General features: G+C 36.5%; 1 protein-coding gene across 1 annotated transcript; it reads left to right on the plus strand.

Moving 5' to 3' along the window:
- Nucleotides 1-1,824: 1,824 nt before the first annotated feature.
- On the plus strand, nt 1,825-21,037 carry abcg2d (ATP-binding cassette, sub-family G (WHITE), member 2d). The gene is made up of 16 exons (XM_042433320.1): nt 1,825-1,890; nt 6,348-6,579; nt 7,633-7,692; nt 7,795-7,909; nt 8,036-8,188; nt 8,332-8,489; nt 9,601-9,752; nt 9,950-10,051; nt 10,673-10,923; nt 13,433-13,515; nt 14,924-15,013; nt 15,120-15,241; nt 16,029-16,183; nt 17,417-17,506; nt 17,607-17,719; nt 18,337-21,037. Exons 2-16 carry the CDS (start codon nt 6,365-6,367, stop codon nt 18,482-18,484), a joined length of 2,007 nt encoding a protein of 668 aa, XP_042289254.1. The 5' UTR covers nt 1,825-1,890; nt 6,348-6,364; the 3' UTR covers nt 18,485-21,037.
- The last annotated feature ends 1 nt before the right edge of the window (nt 21,038 follows it).

Raw genomic sequence — 21,038 nt, forward strand, 5'->3', positions numbered from 1 at the left:
GTTAACCATTTATATGTAGACTTGACAGTTTACTTGCTACACTGAGATAAAAACTAATGCAGTTTAATATTGTATAAAGTCTTCATTTAATGTGTCAGAGAGATTTTTCTAATATTTAGTCTATCCTCATTCATATAAATGGGACAAACACCTCACATAAACATTACATTAAAAAAACATTAACATTATAACCTTACTGAGGTTGACATTTATTGCAGGGCTGTTGTATTAGACTGCATTTGTTTTATTATTCTCCATCTAATAATCTGACAAGTACAGGTGAGGTCTGATACTTTTGATAGTTTAATAATATTGAAATGGATTATCCTACATTCCTTATACATATTTGGTACTCAATCATCACTATACATCAATGCAAGTACCTGTACCTCATCTTTGTCATGTACATCATTAATTTATTATTGCACAGGACAGACTTAAACACAAACACAATATTTCATGTCTATGATACAGTTATCATATAGGCTACAGTAACTTTTTGACTCAGAACCTGGGAAGGAAGCAGCTCTTACAATATCTATCAAGCAATGAAAGAAATAGAAACCCTCTCAAGCAGAAGCAAACACCTGATCAAACAGGTCAGATGTCAGAGGGTAGACTTACAATTTGTATTTAGATATTAGATATATATATACAGTTGAATAAATATTTAATAGTAAAAACACATAAATAAGTAATAAATATACTACATAATAAATATAACAATTAATAAGCAATGTTTAAAAAAATCTAAAAATTGGTTTCTTTTTTTTAACAGGACCAAAGTCCCTTACAAAGGTATGCACAAATGAATGACTGTGTGTCTATTATTCTCGCCATTTTCTTTTCTGGAGCTGACTTGAAACCAGCCTTCAGGATATCCAGAACAGCATCAACATGCTGGTCCAGATGCTGCCCCAGCAAAAAGCCCACGGATGGAGCCATGAATCTGAGGTGCTGGTCACGATTTACCAACTTGCCTGTGGAGCCTTCTACAGGGTAAATGTAGACGTTTTTGACGTGCCACTAGCCGCAGTTTGCAGGACCATCCACAATGTTGTAGAGGAAGTGATGACCATCCTCTTCAGAGCTACTCAGTTCATTGTCTCGTTTTTTGTAACGTTTTTTCAAAAGTTCTCTTTTTCCTCCTCCAACTGTTATTTATTAGGACAATAGTATCAAACACCTTTGAAATTCAATTTGCTTGATTCTCACTGAGCAGCTATTTATCAATTTTTAAATGGTTACACAAATACCACAAGCTCTTTCTTTTACTTGATTAGAAAACCACTTGCATATTAATCAATAATGAAAATAATTGTGAGTCCTGTTGCAACCCTATTAACCTTTTCAGATTTTTTTACAATGACTACAGGCAGATAGGCCTATTGATTTCCATTCATTTTTGTCCCATACAAAAATCAATTAGCAAACTTCTTTATCTTGCTCAACTTTTGAAATCCATCACAGTAGACCATGCATTGATAGTGTAATGAAAAAAAAATAAAAATAAAAAAAATAAAAAAGAAAGTAATGCACTATTGCTAATAGATTTTCATACTGTAGAAATCAGTAGAAACCAATGATGTCACACATGTGAAAACTGTCTCAATTTGAATTATTTGTGAGTTGAGTGGTAAAGAAAGGGTTAAACCTGTGCAGATTTGTGTGAGTGTGAGGCTGAATGTTGAGGCGCCTCTCTCTGCTGTCATGAGCTGATGTTGGTCAGTTTGGCCTCTCTCTCTCTCTCTCTCTCTCTCTCGCTCTCTCTCTCTCTCTCTCTCTCTTTCTCTCTCTCTCTCTCTCTGCTCTGTCAGTCTGCAGCAGCGGCACTCCTGAAGGCTGCAGCAGGACTCAGTACCAGCAGCCTTCTCACAGCTTCACAGCCTGGTAAGTCACTGCAATTAAACTTTCCGTTACTTTGCACCAACATCTTATTCAGAAGATTTCAGCAATATCTCACTCATCTTAATTTGGGTTCTGACAGTGTGCTTGTGTAGATATTCCGTTAGTCAGATTGAGGATTGGACAGGAAGAAATAGTTCAATAAAGTTTTTTTTTTCTCATACTTTAAAACCAAGACCTAATTAATAGTGATAATGTGAGAGTCAGAGCTGTATTTTACTGAGGTCATGAGTCCTCTGTGAGGCTTTTATGGATAAGATGAGTTTTTATCCAGTTTGTTGAGAGAAATGACTGAAGTTCAGTTACAGCATACTATGTGTTAATTTCCAGACATGTTCCTAAAGCTTCTTTTCAGTGTTACTGAAAGTTACATAAAGGAACCACCTTAAAACAAAGATTATGATGAAGTGCATACTGTATATTATGTTTTCATTTTATTTCAAATGTGCACACACATATATACAAGACCATATATGCCACAGAATCAAAAACATAATGGCACTAAGACACAAAATTTTAATATTTACTACTTACTCACTTTTTTTTTTTTTTTTTAACTTTTTGTACTATTTACTTATTCAGATTAATTGCAGAACAACAGAGAGAACATTTTGATCCTCAAAATAAAAAATAATTATCCAAAGTCAAAGTTGAGTTAAATGATTTTAGTTTATAGAGCAAGACAGAGTACCTGGATGGTAGCTGACCCAGTTTTCTTCTGGATAGTAAAATGCGTGAAAATGATCGAATGGTTGATATTTAATCAATTATGTCTATGTCCTATGTCTTCAAAAGAACTGTGGACAAGAAATAACTCAGACAGTTTCTCTGAAGGGCTTAATAAATACTTTCTTGCAAGGATGCTAAATCATTTGATTCTCCCATAACATTAAAGGAATCATATGCCGCACTGAAAGATATGAACCGGGGTAAATCACTAGGTTGGAATGGTATCTCCCCTGAATTTCACAGAGATGTTAACACTGCAATTATTGTGTTTTGCATAAGGTAGAGACCCCAAGCTATGCTCAAATTGGCATCTTTTATCCCTTATTAATTGATAAGTGATAAATTGTGTACAAAGGTAATGGCCCGTCATCTTGAGACAGTGCTGCCGATGTTGGGCCACCCAGGCCAAACGGGTTTTGTTAAGCACAGACTGTCTTCACACAATATGGGACATCTCCTGCATATTATACATTTAGGGCAAACTCTATCACCACCATGCGCATTGCTGTTTGTAGAGGTGCAAAAAAAGCCTTTGACCGAATTCCAAGAAGTGAAGGGGATACAGTATCAGTGAAGGCCACCATTCATAAGACATCCTTGTACGCCGATGACTTGTTAATATATCTTGACCAGGCACTGACTCCCAAAGAATTTTGATCAATATCTGGTTGTAAGATAAATTTGAAAAAGCATTGTCTACTTCCTCTAAACTCGACAATGAATACTACCAACACAAATCTTTATTCAGGTATACCAATGGTTTCAAATTTTAGATACTTGGGACTCAACATTTATTCTTCTTTGGACAAAATTGTGACAAAAAAATTATAAAAAAAAAACCTTTTTAAATCCACTACAGAAGATTCAGCAGGTTATTGGAATAGAAATTTACATGGGAAGGACAAAAACCAAGAACTAGAACTACAATACACCAGCGTGATAACAGATCAGGAGGTTTCAATGTCCTACATTTTGAAATGTATTATTTATCGTTTATGCTCCGTCCATTGATAAAATGGTTTGTACAGGAGTTAAAGATACATTGGGTCGTAAAACGTATATCACCATATACTTTTAAAGATGTGCTTTTTTCATGTTTATCACATAAGTATTGTAACACCCATTTTGGACCAATTTTAGGCCAGTAGATTTATACATGGCAACATCTTGGAATGCTAGGCCAATGGGAAGCAAAATGGCATATGGATACACAAATATTCAATAATAACATCATACAAATAAGTGGAAAACCCATAAAATTACCACAGTGGAAAAACTGTGGTGTTCACACCTTCCCAGATATCTACAACAACGATGGACGGAGGTTATTCCAGGACCTGAGAGATAGCTATAATTTACTGGGTCAGCTTTCTTTTTTTATTTACAGTTGCGCACTGCCATATGTTGTTCCATGGACTCAGTCATTACATATTCACCCGTTTGTAGAAACAATTACAGGTTTTAGGGGCTTTGTGCTGTTCACTGGGCATTGTTACTGAATGAAAGATAGACCTTAAAAGCTATGATCAGAACATAGATTAGAGGAGAGTTTGGAATAATATTCCACTCATTTCATGTAATTATAACCATCACTTGCTAAATTATAAAGTTATTCATAGGTTTTATTTATGTCCAAAAAACCGTTACCAACTAAAAATTGACTCCAAGCCCTGCATGTTCACTATGCTCGCAAAATGAAATGAGAACACACATAAACATGTTGTGGGAAGGTCGGGGGGTTAATACCTTCTGGATACAAATAGTAAGAGCCTTTTCAGATATAATGGATGTAATTATACCTTCCCTTCCAAACATTATCTTATTGAATAATGAGTCTTCTCTTGCTTTAACAAGCCATCAAAAAAGACATTGTTCTGTGGAATAACAGCATCAAAAGAAATAGTATTAATGAGATGGAAATATCCGCATGATCTGAATATACAACACTGGCGTTCATCGTTATATAATCCTCTTTCTTTAGAAGTAATAGTACGTTGTATGAAGGCTGAGGCAACAGAAGGATGGAATGAGTAAAGAGCAGGTTAAGTTATAATCAGGATCATATGAGGGCTAAATAGAGGTTTGAAAATTATTTATAATAAATTGCGATCAAATTTTATTTTAAAGTTCAGCTAGGACATAGCACACCAACGTGTTTATCTTGGGTTCTCCTGGGTACACATTCTTTATTATTCATATAATTTATTTTTGTATTTCGTTTCATCTCACTATGTGAATGTAAATGTATGTACATTTATAATGCATATGTGATTACCTTAGTGTATAGATGTAGATGTGTTATATCAACACAATATTTCAGTTAATTGATTATGATATGTAATGTCTCCTACATAATGAAAGAAAGAAGAAAAAACAATAAAAATTTGGTCACAAAAAAACCAAAACTATTATATCCACCAAAATTGAAACTTACACATGGTGGCAGGTTGCTAAAACACCCGCATTCTCCTAAGTACTGAGGACATGACCTCAGTGTCTTTAATGGTCAAATTCCTCCAAATTACACTGAGGCAGCAAAGACAGAGATGAAAATCATGAAAGCTGCATGAAAATTATTACTAACAAGGAGAAGAAAAATACGAGGCCACAGCATTGTACTGAAGCTCTGGAGGTTTGTCTTGTTTTAAATTAAGATCATAATTCTTTACTTGCAAGAAGAAGAAAAGCATTTTATTTATTGTGTTTATTTATTTATTTATATATACTGACACATAAGAAAGAGGTCTTTGGAAGTCAAAACCACCGAGTTCCTCACAGAAAATATTTTTCCCTAAGCCGAACACAGAAGTTATTATTTAAAATTTCTGTTAGTAATAGTTCAGTTTATCCATATTTTTTTTCTTGTTTTTTAATTACAGTGTTTGTAAATGTCATGACCTTATGTACAGGAATTATTATATTTGTTTATAATATAAAGAATTTATAGCATATTAAAGAAATACTGTAGGAGCTGTTGAATTATCAGGACACAAATATAAAAAAAATTCTCAGGATATAACATGTAAAGATGCTAGCCGATCTTTTTCTGGCATCGATGATAACATTTTGGTTGTTACATAATATTTGAATAAGATAAGTTGCAGGTTATTCTGTCTGGATTTCACTCTACAACATGTTTAAAATAAGTAATACGTATGTAGGTTTCAGAGCTATTTTTGTAAAAATAGATTGGAGCACAACTATCAGCTTCATACATTTTGCAATATGTTTAAAATAATAAATACTTCCATAATAATCATTGATTGATTTGTGTCATTTTACAGTACAGATTTTACAGCTTTTCAAGTGTTGCAGATATGATTATTTTCACACTTGTTCTTCTTTAGTTGATGTACAAACATTTGTCAGTTGTACTTGTCCAGCATCAAAACACTTTCATGAGGCTTTAATGTCCCATGAAAATACCTGGATAAGGATTAGTGTGGTGTCAAAACGTAATTTGTCATTGGAGCTGTGTGTGTGTCTGTGTGTGTATACTTTGTGTGGTTTCCTCCCTTCATCCTTCACATTTATTCAGGATTTTCCTCAAGAAGTTATTCAGTAGAAGTGTAGATCCTAACACAGCTTGTCTCATGGTTGATTTAGTTCATAGATGACAGCATAAATAACAGCCACAATCATGAAATTAACTACCTCTGCTCTTTTTTTGCCTTCAGTGTATTGTTTTAATCTAAGAAATTTCATCCTGACAGGGTGCTCGCTGCAGAGGATGATGGAGCGAGCCAATCACGTCAACATTGCAATGATAGAAGACACTGGCACCAACGGGACGGCCAGGTCAAAGGCCGTCACATCCATGGAGCAGGTCAAGCAGCCGTGTGGATCCACCGTGAGCTTCCACAACATCCAGTACAAAGTGCAGCTAAAGAGCGGCTTCCTCTGCAAACGAAAAACCAGTCCCAGAGAAATACTGGTGGACCTCAAGTCAGTTTTAAAGCTTATTTTGTCTGTTTATGTACTCCTCCATCTGTATTTCCTTCCTCACTCACACACAAAAAGGCAGACACATACAGAAATCCACTAGTGAATTGTTATTGATAAGTATATTTAAGATTGTTGCTTATTTATTCTAATTTAACCGAAGACATACACTGCTTCAGATTAACAACCTTTTGATAGAGTATAAGACAAAAAATATTATGAACCTGGTGATTTTTTTGTTTCTTGACTTCCAGAATCACATTGCAAATTGTTAATATATAAATATGAATACTTTACTGTTGATCGAGTCCCTAACTTTGGTGAAACCATGTTAAAAATGTAGTGGTTCTTCATGTTCATGTTTGGCTATTCATTGTATCAAAGCAGTAATGGACAATAGTGAATAGACCCCTTACATTGGTTTCTTTTTGATGGTATTAAACACACCGGACATTTCCCATGGAAGAATGAATCATTTCACACAAGTTTTTTGGGCCTTTTCCCGCCTCAGTGTTAATTATATGATATTAAGCATGGTTTCTTGCATATAATCTCTCTGATGCACTAAAGAGCAGTCTGCCAGGGAAACGAATTAAACACTGTCACGTGATCCACTGCCGGGCTTTTATTCAATCTTTTAATTCCGTTTTATTCTTGTGCTTTTGTGTTCTCTCTGAAGTCAAAGGATCTCTTGGCCTCTTTTAGATTCTTTTTGTATGTATGTGCAGCTATAAAGAAAAGTTCATAATATCGGTAACAAGAGCAAAACAATTTCTTGAACATTTTTTCATTTTGGATGTGTGAAGAAAACGAATTTAGAAATGTGCTTTGGAGAGAATTTCTAAGCTTCATTCAGCTTTTCTGTCCAAGAACCACCCTAATCCACATTGTTTCACACTCTTCATATTTCCTGTTATTAATCTGATTCTATGCAGCGAAAACCTTAAAAATAATTCAAACTGAATGCAAACCATTTCAATGTGTTGCAATCTCTGGCTTTGACTGTATTATCAATGTTAAATTGCTTACACAGAGTTGTGTGTTTTGATCTTGCAGTGGGATTATGAGACCTGGCCTGAACGCAATTCTTGGACCAACTGGAAGTGGGAAATCTTCGTGAGTACAACACCAGCCTCTTGGGGGAAGAAAAAAAATTCCAAAATATCTACCTGCAGCTGTTATATAGCTGTTGATATTTATATATTTTGTTTCTCAAAGATTCTTGGATATTCTGGCTGCAAGGAAGGATCCTTCAGGTCTCTCAGGAGAAGTTCTCATCGACGGAGCACCACAGCCTCCGAACTTCAAGTGCCTCTCTGGTTATGTGGTTCAGGTGCATTTGAATAGTTTTGCTACTTTTCCTCAAAACACTTATAAAGACTGCGGAAAGGCAGATTTTCAGAAAACATGATCCTGACTGTCTCTGACCTTTGACCTCGAGCCCTTGTCTCCCTCCCAGGAAGATGTGGTCATGGGCACCCTGACTGTGAGGGAGAATCTGCGTTTCTCTGCAGCGCTGCGTCTGCCCGGCTCTGTGCCACAGAGTGAGAAAGAGGCTCGAGTCAATCACCTCATCAGAGAACTGGGACTCACCAAGGTGGCTGACTCCAAGGTAAATAATCACACATGTCCCAGTTACTTATCTGTCCTCTTAACTGGAGGTCTGCCTCAAGCTTCAAGACATCAGGTGAGAGTCAGAACAATTCAAAATGTTTTTTATACTGACTGATCCGTGTTGGGTCGGTGTTTTCCCAGGTGGGCACACAGATGACCCGGGGAATCTCTGGGGGAGAGAGGAAGAGGACTAACATCGGTATGGAGCTGATTATTGATCCTTCAGTTCTCTTCCTGGATGAACCGACCACAGGACTGGATGCTAGCACAGCAAACTCTGTCCTGCTGCTGCTGAAAAGGTAATAAAGAACCTTCTCTGTCATTCCTCTGATTTTATCAAGTCTTCAGCCTTCCTTTAGGCTTTCCTTTAAAATAAATTCAACATTAAATCCACTTTTTTCAATTAGTAAATTATATGTAGACGTATGTCACTTTATTAAAGTATAATCTGATTTTAGCCCAAGGGCTCATTGCAACAACAGCTCTTATTTTGGTTTAGATTTTTTAAAAGTTGCTCTTAGAAAGAAAAGCCTTTTGTCATTTTAATTAAGCTTGCATTTAGTACCAACTTTAATGATAATATTTATCGATCTTATTCAATATCGATATTATATTGATATTATTTTATTAGCATAATTTATATTTTATTAAATAAAGAGCTGCATCTTTGGACTAGCAAAAAGCTTTATATTTAAAGCATGCCACAGTATTTACTGTTTGCCTGTTTAATTCATTATATATTCTACATTATTCCCACCGAACTTTGATTTTTTTCTAAATAAGAAATATTGTTATGTGCCTGCAGTGTACAGAGCCTGGAGTGCACCACCAAATATAAATGTACTTTAATTATAATCAGCGATACATATTAAAAAGCTGTTAAAAATTTAATATTTAAATTTTGATTTAAATGGTGCATTAATAAAAGGTTATAAGGATTATTCAATTATTTCTTTACATTTTGAATTAATAATTGAATTATGTGGAATTCTGAAAATAATTATGGCCATGTTCAATTAAAAATGTGTAAGCATCATAACACCTAAAAATTAAATTAAGTCCAACCCACAAAGCTGCAACATGAGCTAATTTATAGTCAAAAAGCAAAAGTCTGACACTCACACTTCATAGCAGAGAGCGGCATTACACAAAAATGTCACAATCCTCAGGCAGGTAGGTGTGAAAAAAAGAGGGATTACAACTAAGAAAACCTTTTTCTCATGTAGATTGTATCTTTACTGAAGCGTGTTGATGTGTCTGTACAACACAAAAAATCTCCAAATATTTTTTTACACTTTGAAACTTGAAATTGAGATTATTGATAGTGTTTGATTCAATACAATTAAAAAGCAGCTTTATTGTATTCATCATTATTATTTTATTTTTTATATTTTTATGTCTTTTTTTCAGAATGGCCAGTCATGGAAGAACCATAATCATGTCCATCCACCAACCACGATACTCCATCTACAGACTGTTTGACACTCTCACCTTGTTGGTTAGTGGCAAGATGGTGTACCATGGACCAGCGCCGAATGCTCTGGACTACTTCACCAACATTGGTGAATATCCATCATCATCACCACAAGATACAACTTATAGATCTTTATATTTTGATATTTTAAATTTTTCACTGGTAAATAAATGTAGGTTGTGCAGCTGTATATATACTATATAAACGGTTAATAAAAGCAATGTTACTATAGAACACTGGACAAGTATTGATATTAAACATTGATCATTGTGATCTGTGTTACAGGATACCCCTGTGAGCCCCACAACAACCCAGCTGACTTCTTTCTGGATGTTATTAATGGAGACTTCACTGCTACAACCATGACTAAAGTGCACAGCTCTGAAGGTACCAGCATGTGTAAATCATGTCATGAACACTACTGTCAAGCTTTAATAATGGCTTTAAGAAACACATTTCAGCCTTTATAATAGTAGGAGCATTTTTTTGTTTAAATATAAAGCCTTTAACACCATCTCCGTCCCCCCAAATCCTGCCTAAACACTTAATTTAAGATTTTGTTTGTTTGTTTTTGACCCTCTTTTAGGATGTGTAGATGCTTGCCTAATGTTCATGAACTTATTGTGAACAGAAATACCAACAATGTGTCGATCCAGCTCTCTCTCATACTTTCTGACTTCGCTACCTTGTCTGTGGAACTCAGCCCAAAGCCCATTTGTTCCCACTGAGGATGTAAATCAAACTCAAATTGCTTGCTGCACACCAAAAACTCAGATCTGGACCCACACACAACTTCTTGGTGTTTATTTAAACATTTTAAACAAGTGGAAGATCACATTCTTCATCAAATGTCAGATTTATATGGTACAGATTGTCCTGTTTCATATTGAAAATCTACATCCTGAATTTAAAAATTAAATCCAGTGCTTTATGGAGTTATTGGCATCCATTGTAGTAATCTATTTCTAATAGTCAAATATATAATTTATCTCCTGTGTGCATGGCCAGATTTGGACTTTGAGGAGCTCAGCAGCTCCAGGCAGAGCATCGAGGAGCGTCTGATAGAGGAGTACAAGAACAGCAGCTACTCCAGTGACACGCGGGCCGAGCTGGAACGCATCGTTCAAGATAAGGAGTGTATCTCGCGTCCCAAATCCCGCACTATCACCTACAACAGCTCCTTCTTCCACCAGCTGCATTGGGTGCTTAAGAGAACCTTTCAGAACCTGATGTTGAACCCACAAACATCCGTGGCCCAGGTATAAACCCTCTTTACCTAAAATACAAAATTTACCATAAATGGTAAAAAACATGACTGTCATGAACTTAAAGCCGTATCTTTTAAAGACATCTATTGACTTAATCACAATGGTTGACTGGACACATTAATAACAAGTACACAAAGTGCCTCTTTAAGTGAGAAATTTTCAGTTTTCCAACTTGTTGTGTTGTTATGGATCAGTTCCAGCTTGCAGTTTCCAGCTTTTGTGGCCACAATTGAGCTGTATTTAAGTCTTTCGGGTCATATCTAAGTCAAGTCTCAAGTTTTTGAGACTTAAGTAGGACAAAATATACATAAATACACATAAATTAGGTCTCTGCATGAGAGGCATTTGGCTTCAGGGAGGAAAACAGGCCATGTGCTGGATATGAAGACAGGAAAGTAAAAGGAATAAAATGAAGAGAAAAAGAAAATAAAGATATAACCTGACAATTATCTCAGATTATCTAAGGAACAGCTATCAGGAAATTACTGTAAAATAAGACACTAATGTCGCTGATCTTGAAAATGAGGCTGAACCTGTACTCAAAAAATCTGAGGTATTTTGCTACTCTTGCATCAGCAGATCGACTTATGTGCACAAATTTGGCACCAAGTTTTTATATGAGATTGTCATGAAAGCACATCAGACACAGAGTTTTTCACTGTATTTTCAGTATTAACTCTTTAACCAGAAGCTACATGTTGGATGTTCAGTAAACCACAGAACACACAAAGTAGACAGAGCAGTAAGGACCACATGGCAAGTTTCAGAATTACCACTCGTGTGTGAGTTTTGACCAACAACACACTGATAACGTGGTCACTTAGTAGCAGCACAGTTTAGTGATAAATCGACAACAGACACAGTTTTCAAAAGACACAAGACTGAATGAAACGTGTATAATCTTCCAGCCAGTTAAACTAAAAAACATCTGCCCAGATGTAATTAAAAAGAGCAGCAACACTAAAACTATGTTTTACCTGTTTAGACATGTGAGTGATCATCAACAGCAGAGTAAACAGAACAGACCACAAACTTTGGCATTCACTTGAAAGCAGTGCACACAGCTGTTATGTTCACTGTTGCTGGTTGATGTACACCAACATGAAGCAGCAGTGGTTCAGTGAACACTACACATCCAGTGCCTTTTGGATTCGGTTAAACCCTGAATATTAAAGATTTCTTTCAGCTTTTGGAAGATTTGATGGTTTACAAATATTGGGAGGGATATATTTGCATATTCCGTAGACTGGGGGCGTGATCTTAAGTCTTTTTGGCTTTGTACCTTCCAGTATGAAGTCAAGTCTTCCGATAGTCAATTCTTGAGGAAGTCTCAAATCAAGTCGCTGGTCTACAGCTCTGACAGATGAATACATTAAGTTCTCAGTTTTCTGTTTTTTAGGTCAAAGGTTCAAACATGATGTAGTGTAACTTTTACTCTGTTTAAACACTCCAAAGAATGAAAAGAGTGGAAAATCATCAGCGTCACTGCTCTTATCATCCTGAACAGGATACACAGACAGCACTTCAAGGGGTCAAGACTTAATGCTCTCATTAGTCACCCAATGGCGGCAAAATGCCATCAGAAGTCTCCTCACTTTAAGAATTATTAACAGCTAATTGGCCCTAAATAAGTCACAATAATCCTACAAGAGGGGCTCTAGGTGGCGTGGGCGCCGTAATCGGCTTTGGTGACTGTTGTGACCCGACTCTTGCCTCTTTGGGCCAGGATCTGAACTGATATCATATCTGGCCAAAGCCCCCTGGCCCTGGTCCGGGACTCATCACATGATGGCGTCATGACCTATCACTCCACTGCCCCGCTTTCACATGAGGGGCCGGGGGGAATGAGGTGAAAAAGGCTCAACCTTATTAGATTATCCCCTCACCCTGGGAACCGCTTAGTCCTGTCATAATCTGTAAATTGTTAGGATTAAAACTTGTGTCGCTTTCACTTTTCTCACTCTCCTCTGTCACCCCACAACCCCCTCCTCCGCCCCCCTACCATCAGTTCTGGTTGTTTTCCCGGATAGGCCGGTTGTGGGGAGGAGCAGGGTGTCCACCTAACCCCTGATCCCCCAAAACACGGGCCTTTTTGTCAATGAGGACACATTCATTTCTATTCTTCAAAAAGAGTTGATGACAAGCTACAATCAGCAGAACTGTGCTACTGAATTACTAACATTTGCCTTTTCCTTCCAAACATCCTTGTGTTAAATGGAAACTTTTATCAACTCAGTTCCTTCCTGAATCTCTAAGCAGTTCTCCAGAATTTCGTAACACACTGTGAGTGTTTTATCTCAACTAAAGTGGGAGTTTTCAGTGCAACTTCACCTACTTGCAAGATGCATGATGGAGGAAAAAGGTCAAAACTCCAATTTTGTTCTACTACAGGTTCTACTTGAGTTTTTACTTTGTATACGACTAACTGGCATGATATATGGCTACTAATTAGAAGACTTCTCCTCTGTTGTCTAAGTCTGTCATGTTTTTGTCTGTGCAGCTGGGAGTCAACATCTTCCTCGCTCTGATTGTAGGAGCCATTTTCTTCGGGGTCAAAGATGATCAAAGTGGCATCCAGAACAGGTAGGAGAATTGTTTAAATACATATGTTATGTTATTTCATGTTTATTTGTGTAGGGAAAAGTATATACAGTAGCATGAACCAATACCAAATACCACAACATTTACAGCCAAAGCTAATTTTGAGCCCTTGATGGGCTTTTAAAATACATAAAACTAAACAATAAGACACATACAAAACAGAAGAAAACACAAACACTTTAGTACCAATGATACAATAAAAGTACCATTCTAATAGTAGCAGTAATTGTTGTCTGGCACATAAAGGTGATAAACCCACATGGACGTGGCTACAGTGGTAACAGAGCATTTGTCAGAAAAGGTTACATATAAATTACATTTAAAACAAAGAACTTTGTCTCCTCTCCCAAACTCTACAAATAAAATCAGCCACAAAAAAGGTTCCCCTCCTAAAACACTTTTTAAGTCTTTTTATAATCATCCAATAAGAAGATGTCATCGGAAATGGACATTTTATTAAAAATATCGCTTTTAAATCATCATAAAGAGACTCCATCTTCAGTCTCACCTAAATCACATACCATATACAGCCTTTCCTCTTCATGGAGACCGTTTAGAATAAATATTTTTATAACTAATATGTACCTGAATGTCACAGAGATCTCTGACTTTTAGTTCAGTCCTTCTTCGAATAAGGCTCTACTCTATAGTTGTTTTTAATGAGACAGTATGTCTGTAATTTATGTACCAAAACCTCGACAAACCACCTTTCTTTAAATGTAGGAAACAATTTGTGTAAATTATAGTGTAATTACAGTGAAAATGTATTTTATAAAAAACAAATATTTCACCTTACTAGTCTAGTGATACATAATGTCCCAGTTAAAGATGTTTCTGAGCCACTATTCAGACTGTTTACAAGTCTGTTCTAAAGTCAGATCATCTCACATTAATGTTGATTTATAATGCACTGTATAAAGTCATAGCTATCTATAATAATTTATAATTTGTATGATATTTACAATTTTAATTCAGTTCATCTGGAGTTTTATGCAGATAAATAGTCAAGGCAACATGTTTCCTATTAAATGTTTAAGTATTTCACTTAATGACTGCTTTTGCTAAAGAAGTGTGAAAAGTAGAGCAATTCCTGCATGACTAATCCTCTTACCATGTTTTATAGGGCACAACCTGGTACTCACAAGCCCAGTGAAGCACATCAGAAACCTCAGTGGTCTCTCTCTTTGTTTCTGTGCATGGTTCAGTGGAATATAATGTTGTTACGTTCATGGTCAATGCATAGGCAGTATGGCACACACCCCTCTCTCCTTTTCACTGGGTGCAGGGTCAGATTTAGGGCCACATTTCATATGTTGTACCAGAGATAAACCCTTTCTTGTTTTCCCCAAGACAGACTTAATGACTGGATTTTGCTCTGTTGTTCTTGTAGGATGGGAGCCCTTTTCTTCATCACCACCAACCAGTGTTTCAGCACTGTGTCTGCAGCTGAGCTCTTCATCATTGAGAGGAAACTGTTTGTGTATGTGATCTATTAGGAAGTCATGCAGGATTCAACAAGCTTGAGGACATACCTTTGACATTTTGAGAGCTTGTATTTAATTTCTGCTTGTGTTTTCTTGTGACAGGCACGAGTACATCAGTGGCTACTACAGAGTGTCTGTCTACTTCCTCTCTAAGATCTTGTCTGACATCACTCTGCGCACCGTCACCTCTGTTATCTTCAGCTGTATTGTCTACTTCATGATCGGTAAGGTTAACAGACCTATAAACTGACTGATTTGATAATATAACAAGCTTTTAAAATACAACTCATTGTTAAAGATGACACCAGTGGTTTCCAACCTTTTTGACTTTTGACGTCTTACATAAAGCAGTGTGTAGTCGGAGTCACATTTCAGATGGCTATGGGTCGTTAACAGCTCCAACAAATAGTGATTTTTCCCTCAAAACTTCTCACATGGTTTCCTTTCAATAAATGTTCAAATGATCCAATATTTCGTCAAAAATCAAAGATGAGAAAAAAAGTCCAAAAGCTGAAAACAGATTTGTGTATCAGAACTTTGTTTTTTCTTCTTTCCTCTCCCATTAATCATCTCACGACCCCTCAGATTTATCTGGTGATCCTTTGTTGGGGCCCGACCCCTAGGTTGGGAACCACTGAACTAAACTAGCTAACTGTATATAAAATAGTTGAAACTAGCTCCACCTCCAGCAGCTACAACAGTAATATGCTGCTTACACACTGATGCTTCAGTATGAATAATCTAATGATGTCATATATAATAATATATCAGTCAGAGGGACCAAACCACTACTTTTGCTGCAATACTTAAGTACTTTTACTTAAATAGGATTTTTTTTCATGCAGGACTTTTACTTGTAGTGGAGTATTTTTACATTGCTGTATTAGTACTTACTTAAGTAAAGGATCTGAATACTTCTTCCACCACTGGGTCATGGTTAGTCTCCAGGAGGTGAATGTAAGTCTATGTAACGTCCTCATGACATGACTGTGTGTTTATGTGATCACTCAGGCTTGAAATCCACAGTTGCAGCCTTTTTCATCTTCACGCTGACAGTAACTCTTGTGGCCTACACAGCCACAGCCATGACCATGGCCATCTCAGCTGACCAGACCGTTGTGGCTCTCGCCAACATCTTCATGACCATCACCTTTGTCTTCATGATGGTGAGTGATGCAGCAGCACAGAAAAACAGGGAGAAGAAAGTACAGTTCAATATAGTTTCCCCTTTTGTTCGGTCCAAGCGGCAACCTCAGAGGCTGAAATATGAAGCCAATGCAGAAGTGCCAAAAACTGCAGTTCCTTGAATGGCCACTTGAGCCTGGCTCCAAAAGCAAGTCAATCCCCCTAGACCCTCATGTTAAAATGCCCAACTTTACAGCAGATAAAAACATGTTTACAGCCTGGTACAAAAAACGGTCTCTGTAGCTAATTTCCCCTTTCATGACAACTGTACGGGGGGGTGAATATTTTTAAAACTCACCCGTTTAAATTTTATTAAGCCATAAAGTTATGCATAAATAAGGAGGTGGCCGCTTTGAGTGACAGGTCGCTAGCTGCTAGGTGGCTTGTTTCAGCAACCAGGCTTCATTTGGCCCGCCTCAGCTCCACCTCTTTGCCCATTTTGGATTAGCCGGGATTTAGGTGGAGTCAGAAACTGCTAAGATGGCGAAGGCCAGAGCCGCCCACTTTGAGCTTAAAAATCGCTCTTCAGAAACCAATGAGTGATGTCTCGGTGGCTATGTCCATATTTTTTTACAGTCTATGGTTCAGCCTTAAGTAGCTTTAAAGTTATCATCATCATAATTCACACTGTCTGACACTGTAACTGTTAAACAGCTTGTTTCAGCTCCTAATTGAAGCTATATGATGTTAACTGAGTGAAATATATATTCAAACCCAACAAAACATGTTTTTATGGCTGCACTATTCCATCAAATTGAAATATACTAGTCCTGTGCATAATTTTACACACTTTTCCCCCAACTTTATTTATCCCTCTAAGGGCAACTGTATGCCGCAGCTCGCCACCCAGATCAACCCATACACAGAAGATATCAAAGAAATAAAATACTGTTGATTACAAAGCTAAACAATATTCAGAGGCTCTAAGCTATTTAGAAACTTCTGTCGATTTGAACAGTGCATGAGTTTGTAATAACTGTAATGAAAAGACACACATCATCAAAACACTTTAGTGAAGCACTGGGAGACATTCAAATTACAAGACAGTGTTTTATGTGAATAAAAGCACAGGTGTGACTAATAACATTGATTAAGGCTCTGTTGCATTTAGATACTGTATGCTAACGAGCCATGTCAGTGCAGCCCTAATATATGTTATTAGTTAAACCTATGCTTTTCCTGCTGTGATATCAAAGTTTGTGGTGTGTTTTTAGATTTTCTCAGGTCTCTTGGTGAACCTACCCAGCATCATGGACTGGCTGGCTTGGCTGAAGTACTTCAGTATTCCTCGCTATGGCCTAGCAGTAAGTGACAATAAAGTTCTGACAAATAAAAACACTTCATTGACAGTATTTACAGTATCTTCTCTGTTCAGCATTCACTGACTGTGCTGTCCGTGTTCAGGCCTTGAAGATCAATGAGTTTGTGGGTTTAAAGTTCTGCGAAGAGGCCGTTATCCGAAACACCAACACGTCTGCGATAATGACCAACTGCAGTATGAGCACAGTCGGTTTGACGTGAGTAAACCTGCATATGTGATCCAGGTTTTATCTTACTGGTTTACAAAATATCATCTTCCTCTGTGATCTGCTACTCTGAAGCAACTTATTATGACATTTCCAGTTCGGCTAGTCCACGAAGCTCCATATAACTCATGCTAAAGGTTGACATTTTAGTTTTAAAAACTTTTACAAACTTAAAGTCCAGATGAAATGGCATTTCTAGATTATCTAACTTCCGTGTTGTGACATATTTCCGAGGAAAACAGGGTAGACAGGGAGGGACATAACGTTGGGAGGAATTTGATTAGAACATTGAAAAGTGGGCGTGTTATAATGAATCTTAGCTATGTGCCGCCAAAAGTTGAAGAGTGATTGATGGGTGGATGCCATGATATTATTGGTTGAACCTGATTGGTTCAAGTCCATGTAAGCACACATCATATTTTAAGAAAGAACAAAGAAACTAATTTTGGGGTTTTTTTTGTTAAATATTGTTAAATAAGTGCACAATATGTACCGTATGTAATACCAGGATGTGATTTTAAAAGGGTTAAAAAGGCATTTTTCATTTCATCTGCACTTTAAATGCTACTATTTCATGTGTAAGTGACTAACCAGTTGTGTTATTTCAGATGTACAGGAGAACAGTACCTGGACTACCTGGGAATACAGTACACCGCCTGGGGACTGTGGGAGAATCATGTGGCCTTGACTATTATGACAATCATATTTCTTATCATCGCCTATCTGAAGCTACGCTACATTAAGAAGTTCACTTAAAAGGATGAATCTGCATTTTTCTTTTTTTCTTTTTTTTGTCCTCAAAGAACCAGGCCAGTAAATGTTCACCTAATATTTCAGCATTAATGGAATAGTTTCACATTTTGGGTAAGGTGATTTGGTTGGCTTTCTTGCAGAGATGAGAAAATTCATACCACTCTCATGTCTGTACCTTAGGAGCTCCTGCTGGGAGGTGATTAGCTTAGCTTAGCTTGGCTTAGTATAAAGACTAGAAGCAGGTGGAAACGGCTAGCCATGTTCTCTCCAAAGTTAAAACTATAATAAACACCTCTAAAGCTCATGACTTAACACATTATTTCTAATTTTTAAATCTCTATACAAACAGAAATGTAAAAAACGAAGGCGTGGTTTTGAAGGCAGTTATGTGCTGTAACTGTGTTTGTAGTTTGTCTGTTGATAAATTGTTGTTTTTCAAGAAATAGTTGGACCACAGAATTCCCCATAAAATCGCAAGTGGTGATTTTTACATTTCATTTGATTAGTGAGCTTTGTAAGTGCTGGAAGCCTTTTACTTTTCACTTTGAACTGATTCTGTCTCCCCCTGCCTCCAGCCTTTATGCTAAGCTAAGTTAACCACCTCCTTGCTCGGCTTGATCTCCAGAATGGTCATTTGGGGGGTAACAGTAGCTAGCTGTAAACTAGCTGTAAACACAACATTGACATATTCACCTCATAAAGTTGATATGGCTACCATGCTAGTATACAGCTTCACACTGAGCAGACACAGGCAGGGCTGCATTAGCATTGATTTGGAGTCGTGTTTGTACAAATGTAAGTCTATTCAGTCTCTGTTAGCTCTGTTTTGGTGTCCACAAACTCTTGAGGAATTTATCTTGCTCTTTAGCTGCTAAATTCTCCACTATTTTCACCAGCTAGTTACTAACTTTATCTGTGTGTGGTTTGGTGCTGGCGATAGTAGCATACACTGAGTTTATCAGAGCTTTTTCACTGAAAACAGCTGCAAACTGCCAGTCAGAGTGATGACAGTAAATACAATCAGGAGATGAGAGTGGTATCAATCTTCTCGGAAAGAAAGCAGACAAGCATATTTCCCAAGATGTCAACCCATTCCTCCAAATGTGCCTCTAGTTTGCATGTAATTGGTTTCAGTTTGGGTAAAATACAAACCTGAATGTAAGCATTGACTCCAAAATGTTAAATTTACAACTAATGACACAATATACATTATCTGAGTGGACTTTTAAAACCACCAAGAGAATTTTCTGAAGTGAAAACATGAAATGCACCAAAATAGAAGTTTCGAAATTTTCACAGTAATATGGATCAACTGTATGTGTGCTTCTTACAGGTTTATATTTCAAACATAACTGTGGTTATTTATGAATATTTACATTTGATGTATTATTTTAAAATCAGACTACTATTCTACTATTTTTTCTAATTTTTCCTGTAGTCTTGATTTTTTCCCCGCTTTTGGACAATTTCCAAATTACACTGAATTGAATCATTCTTGATTTTACCTCAACAGTGATTAGCTACTTGTAATTGTAGATATTGTAGAATTAAATCAGGTAGATGGTATTTATACGTTTACTTTTTCTATTGTTCCAGAGAAAACTTGTATACATACATATATATTCTGATGCAAGTACATGTATAAACATTTTCATGTAACCTTGGTCTTAGTAGTGTTTTTTCATTGCAGTCACCCAGTTTACACAGTTTGGTGTTGATCTACAGTAACTCTGTTGTAAAGCTTTATTTTATGAGTCTGTAATTTCCTTTTAGTTTCCAAGGAAGTTTTCTGTAAAAAAAAACAACAATGTAATTTAGTAGTTTTGCAATATTAATTGATGCACTTAAAATCAGTTGGTACAAATTAATTGCGAGCGTAACCTGCAGCAGGTAAGCTGAACAGCTGATGTGCAAGAGTGAAATAAGTTTACAGGCAAGCATACAATTCAACATATATGAAGAATAATGTGCAATAATACACAAATAATGAATAAATATTTACTTGTATTTAAAATCCGTTTTTCTTTCAAAGAAACTCTGGACATGAACAACTTATTATAAACTTAATACAGCTAAATAGTGACTGAAATATCAGAATTTGTCTGTTTTTTCATATAATTAGTGTGAGATTATAAAGTGCTTTTCATTAAACTTTTCAGAGAATGTTTAGGATATTACAGACCTTTGCTGAATACATAAATAGTGCAGCATTTACACATCAGTCGACATATTTTTGGACAGATTCCTCTGGTTTAAATCTGCAGCCATAAAGAAATACTGCATAACTGAAATTGGTAAAATAAATCTTGGAAAAAAGATATCTTGGTATCTTAAACACTAACTTGTATTTTCAACATTTATTATTTCACTAGGCTTCATATCTACCCATATAGATTCACAGCATCACCATGGAAATACATTCAATAAACTGCTACTTTTAGTCTCTATATGTACTTTTAACTATTATCTGATGTTATCTATCAATAACTCATTCTAAATATACAGTATATGGTATGTAGTATATACTATATATTTTCAATATAGATAATCTTCCAGA

Source organism: Thunnus maccoyii, chromosome 2, assembly GCF_910596095.1.
Source record: "Thunnus maccoyii chromosome 2, fThuMac1.1, whole genome shotgun sequence".
NCBI lineage: Eukaryota > Metazoa > Chordata > Actinopteri > Scombriformes > Scombridae > Thunnus > Thunnus maccoyii.

Bases quoted from the DNA above. Each gene is read 5' to 3' on its own strand.
- abcg2d (XM_042433320.1), top strand. From the start codon at position 6,365: ATGATGGAGCGAGCCAATCACGTCAACATTGCAATGATAGAAGACACT. The intron at 9,753-9,949 runs GTGAATATCCAT...TCTGTGTTACAG, and splicing joins GGACTACTTCACCAACATTG to GATACCCCTGTGAGCCCCAC. The intron at 10,052-10,672 runs GTACCAGCATGT...GTGCATGGCCAG, and splicing joins TAAAGTGCACAGCTCTGAAG to ATTTGGACTTTGAGGAGCTC.